The 5639-nt window shown below is 38.4% G+C and overlaps 1 protein-coding gene across 1 annotated transcript; it reads left to right on the plus strand.

Annotated features, from left to right (window-relative positions):
* The first annotated feature begins 20 nt into the window (after positions 1-20).
* Positions 21-4997, plus strand: LOC113212112 (mitochondrial glutamate carrier 1). Its single transcript, XM_026430706.2, has 9 exons — positions 21-202; positions 783-813; positions 1004-1138; positions 1217-1272; positions 1360-1453; positions 1539-1675; positions 1776-1961; positions 2042-2195; positions 2285-4997. The coding sequence occupies exons 1-9, from the start codon at positions 187-189 to the stop codon at positions 2421-2423; spliced, it is 948 nt and encodes a 315-aa protein (XP_026286491.1). The 5' UTR covers positions 21-186; the 3' UTR covers positions 2424-4997.
* The last annotated feature ends 642 nt before the right edge of the window (positions 4998-5639 follow it).

Below are 5639 nucleotides of genomic sequence, written 5' to 3' on the forward strand. Positions count from 1 at the left end.
GCCCCCCAGCAGACTAGCAGACAGCCCGAGCCCAGGAGGAGCTGCTGCCGCCGAGCCCGACGACTCGCGTTGCTGGCTCGCGCGGTCCGGTCGCCACTTCATCGAATTATAATCATTTTATCCGGCCGTCTGTCGCGCGCGGACCTCCTCGTGACCCAGCAGCAAGCAGAGCCGCACGCACTCGCCATGGCAGCCAGCAAAGGTGCGTGCCGTCCCCGGGAAAACGTCCCCAGGACGTGTGTTGTGAGGGAAAACTTGGCACTGGCCCTCGGTTGCTACCCCCCTCGCGCGCCTAATATATTGGACAGATTACTACTCCCATTCGTTTTGCACGTAGCGAGTGAAGTGGCGTGGCCGGTAAACTTTTGGCAGAGTATCGTTTCCCATAACCTTCCTCGGTTGACAGTTTGATAGTGAGAGTTAAGAGGTTAGGGTATCCCCCAGTCACAGCCACCCCTTCATCTTCCAACCCCCTCTGTGTCCCAAGTGTCTGTCATTCTCTCCGAACCTGCCTCTTGATTTCTGAGACATTTTTAGCCTCGTAGATTTCTTTGAGTTTGTTTTGTTGTGTTGTATGTTGTTTTTTCTTCTCATGACTAAACACAGTAGAGTTTATGCTGTTAAATAATTGTGGTCACTTAAATAGCTCTGATTTACTAAAAAAAGATAAGTAGACATTTTGTTATTAAAAACCAATCCCTTCTGCATAATTCTTTGACTTTAGACAATTTAATAAACACATGTTTAGCAATAGCTTAATGTCTTCTGTGTTCATATTTCAGTTCCTCAATCTCCCGAGCCCAAAAAGTTCTCGTAAGTATTTTGGCAATTCAATTGTTTTTTCATCCGTAACATTAAAGAATTCCAATATGTGACTTGTGAATTGTGATATTTGCTAAGCACAACTTCTAAATATCTGATACATGTTTTAATGTATTTTTGTGTAACTGTCAGGATTCTTTCTTCAACAGTGCTTTTGTCAATATAACTTTTTCATTTTCAGACTCCTCCCAAAAATTGTCAATGGTGGAATTGCTGGCATCATTGGTGTATCATGTGTTTTTCCACTGGATCTTGTCAAGACAAGACTTCAAAATCAGACTGTTGGTCCCAAAGGGGAAAAAATGTATTCCTCAATGTAAGAATAACTATTTCCAACATACATTGAGAAAGTGAAGATTATCATAAATATTGCTAATAATTTTGCTCACTACAGGCTTGACTGTTTCAAGAAAACCTATGCTGCAGAGGGCTACTTTGGAATGTACAGAGGTATGTAGAATTAGGTACTTGTCATTACCATAAAAATTCTAAGAAACAGAACTAGAAATTTCAAGTGCCTTTCTTGTTTGTTCATAGGGTCTGCTGTAAACATTTTACTGATCACCCCTGAAAAAGCTATCAAGCTCACTGCCAATGACCTTTTCCGACACTGGTTACGTCCAGCAAATAGGTAAAATTCCTACTTTGAAATGATTCATGTCACAGTCTAATTAGTTTTTAAAAATCATATTTAATACTATTCATACATCTTACAGCACACAGATGCCCCTTGTCCGTGAGATGATCGCTGGAGGTTCTGCTGGGGCCTGTCAAATTGTCATTACTACTCCAATGGAGCTTCTGAAGATCCAAATGCAGGATGCGGGACGAGTAGCTGCTGCTGCTAAGCTTGGTACACCTTTTTTCTCCGAACTTGATGTGCTTCAGAGGAAAGTTTTTCTTTTCAGTTTAAAAGGTGTTCATTTTTATTCTTTTTTTCTTTTTCCCTATAGCTGGTAAAGAAGTGAAACATACATCTGCAATGGAGTTGACAAGAAATTTGTTGAGGGAAAGAGGAATTTTTGGCCTTTACCGTGGTATTGGAGCTACTGGTCTCAGAGATGTCACCTTTTCTGTTATTTATTTCCCACTATTTGCTAGGCTGAATGCTCTTGGGCCAAGGAAAAATGACGGCTCCGGTAAATTTAACACTTGATAATTTAGTGTACTTTTCTACCGGACCTCACACCTTTTCTCACTTTTATATTTTATTTTCTAGGTGAAGCAGTATTTTGGTGCTCGTTCCTTTCTGGGTGTGTAGCAGGTTCATTTGCTGCCTTGGCTGTAAATCCGATGGATGTTGTCAAGACCCGTCTGCAAGCTATCAATCCCACAGAAGGTGCCGCATATAATGGTGTTGTAGATTGCATTACGTAAGTCTAACTACAATCTTTACTCACCTTTACAAGTATGTTTACATGTTTTCCCTCTCTCATGTTTTCTTTTTTGTTCTCTATTTTAGAAAAACCTTGAAGAATGAAGGACCACTAGCTTTCTTCAAAGGAGGAGCTTGCCGAATGATTGTCATAGCCCCATTGTTTGGTATTGCTCAGACAGTCTATTACCTGGGTGTCGCTGAAAATCTCTTAGGAATTAAGTAAATATCTATTGATTCTCTTCTGTGTTAAACGTGGCCAGACAATAATTACCTTGGTTACTTCATAGTCATGTATTTAGCACAGTAATTTTTTTAATGTGAGCTTATTGCACACATTGGGTAAAGTAATCTTGTTAAAGTACAATGGGCAGAATGATTTATTCATACATATTTTTGAAATATTTGCCCTGTAACATTATTTATTTGTTAGATGATCAAAACAGTGTCTACAGTATCTTAGTGTTGAAGGTAGAAATTTACTGCATATCCTTCAAAAATCTTTGCAAGCATCTTGTTTGCTGTTGTTTTTTTTAGTAACAGTGGAATGGATGTATATTTCTGATTTTAAAATACACTTCCATTTCATTTTTGTTTTCCAATTGTATGTACATGTTAGCCATCTCCGTATGGATGCCATATCATGAATTTTCCATCCACGTTTTCATATCATAAATTTTTTTTGTTCGTCTCTATTGTCATCTCTATTTGTGGCTTCCAAATTGTGTCAGTGATCGTATATTGCTATTTATGCCATAACTTTTGAAAGTCAGTACAGTATTGGCTGCCTTGTATTCAAGCTTTTAATGCAGTATTTAAAGCATAAGTCAATGACTTGAAATCACCAAACATTGTGTGTGACATATAATAGTAGTACTGAGTTTATTCAGCTTTTACCTCTGTCTTCATAGTTTTAGTCACCTGAAACCTCAGAAAAAAACGAGGGAAGACTGAGTTCTGTTATTAGTTAATTTATCAATTTATAGTCAATTAGACGTTTATCAGACAAACAAACATGCTCTCATACTCTACATGAAGACTTCTTTCTGTCCTTCAGATTGTGTTGCATGACACTAGTGTTACTTTTATTGTGTTCTATTCGGTACTCATCTTTGCCTTTACTAATACTTCTAGCAGTTCTTTAAAGCCCTCTATAAAAGCTTTTAATATTTTTTTGCTTTTTGTATTTTGTTCTAGAAATACTTATGTACAGCTATGACCTACATATGTATGTAATCCATTCCGCCTTTGATGTTCTTTTTGCAATTTGTCTTAATTGGTCATTCCGATGTTTGTATTATTTTAACTTTTTTTAGAATTTTCATGTATTTACCACCTCGTTTTCAATTACTACAATAACTGACGGCAGGTACAGAACAAGTTGCTTTCCGAAGATTAGGAATTTTCTCAGAAGAACCACATAAGAACTATGGAATAATATGACATGAATTGACTGTGAAACTGCTTTGCGAAAGTAACTTGTCCCATTGAAGGAGTTATCTTGTCTGATTGGTATATCCTTGAAAACTTTCATTTGTGCTGTTACTTGTAAAAACTATTTATTTTTGTGTGTGGGTTGTCAGTAAATTGTATTGTAAACTCTTTAAGTTTGTGGTGGAGTAGGACACCTAGATATTCAGCCTGTCAAGAGTTGGGAATGGTAAAAATTGCTCTTTGGAAATTCTATGTGTTACTTTGTGAGCTGGCAAATTTTCTTTTATTGGGGCAGTACATCTATGTCTTAGCAGTATTAGGGTGCCTATGACAATGAATGCTTTGTAGAGTGTTAGTGGTGCATATTGGAATCTAATACTCTCTAATCATTTTGCATTATTAATATTTTTATTATCTTTTAAGTCTTTTAGGTTGTTTGAAATGAGTTTTACATTCCGTTACCTCACTATGCCAATGCTTCTCTTGTCTAGTTTGTTGAAATGAGTCAGGGAAGGCATGGTATCTTGTTACTATCTTGCAAATAACTAAAGCCAGTATTTAACTAATGGTTTTTCACCATTCTAGTCATTGACTATAAATGTTGTACTGTGCCTTACAAATATTTAGTTATATTGCTTGATGCAATAATTATTTTATAAAACTGCTTGTTTTTTTACTCATTGTGATTCTGTGCTCCCTGATTTTGAATGTCTTATTACCCGAGACTCATTTATAAATGAAGAAGGCACTGTTTGATTTGGATGTTTATTTGTGGCTGTGTTTTTGTCATCCACGACATTGTTTCTTTCTATTGAAGGAAAGACTTAGTAGGTTCATTGTTTGGAGTAATTAAATTGTTCTGTTGTTGGCATTTATTTGTTTTGTCATGACATTTTATTTACTCTGTTTATCTTAATGGAAATGCATTGCTGAGGACAGATGTTATAATGAAGCATACAGATAAATGTGAAATTTGCACAAAACCATGATCTGTATCATGTAATGTTCAGAAAGCACAATTTCTTCTGTTATTAATTTGGCTTATGCATGCACTTTAGTCTGGCCAATCAAAGAATGCTTCTAGGCTTCACATAGCCGTTCATAAGAACCTATGCTAAGCCAGAAGCATTCTTTTAGCTGGTTCAAGTACATTTCATATTGGAAATACTCCCAGTGATACTTTTCTGGAACTTTGTCATACTCATGCAAAAACCCTTTTCCATTTCTTCTTCACAGTTCTAACGAGTAAGCCTACGCAATTCACATGTCAAAACGTTTAACATTTGTGTATCTAAACTCTGGACTCCACATGGATGTTTTGTAGTTTTGTGTGCTTTTGACAATAAAAAATGTAGATGGAACAATATATATGAAAAAAGTTGTTACAATTGACTAGTAAAACTCCTCTATCTTCTCTGGATAATTTTAATCATCCTTAAGAGGAAAAAGGAAACTATTTGTTCTTTCACAGGCACAGTCAAACAATTTGAGCAAAATCAACAGTCTTTAGGTCAGTACAAAAATATTGTGCAACACAATTTCTGATAAGAGAAAATCTCTCTGCAACGACTCTTTGGGCAAGTAATGCTGCCGAATAGTCACTGCAAACCAGTTGCCCTCATGACTAGTGGCTGAATCCCGATAGAAGCGCGACGGTGACCGCCCACGCGAGCAACGAGGCCCACACGGAGGCCACGGGCGTGGCGTCGCTGGTCTTGGTCGTGCTCTCGTGGTCGTCCGGCGTGCTCGGCTGCGGCCGGTCGTCCAGCACCACGTTCTCCTTGATCCAGGGCAGCAGGAAGGACACGTCCGAGTAGACCCCGGGCCGGCCGGGCTGGGCGCAGCCCGCGCCCCAGGACACGATGCCCGCCAGGAGGCGCTTGTTCGTGCAGACCAGCGGGCCGCCCGAGTCGCCCTGCAGGTGCACAACCCCCAAATATCAGGAAAAAAATCAGAAAACATAATGGAAAATTCAATTTAAAAAGTCAATAAAATTGGAAAAGATTAC

Source organism: Frankliniella occidentalis, unplaced genomic scaffold, assembly GCF_000697945.3.
Source record: "Frankliniella occidentalis isolate FOCC.00 unplaced genomic scaffold, Focc_3.1 Scaffold44, whole genome shotgun sequence".
NCBI lineage: Eukaryota > Metazoa > Arthropoda > Insecta > Thysanoptera > Thripidae > Frankliniella > Frankliniella occidentalis.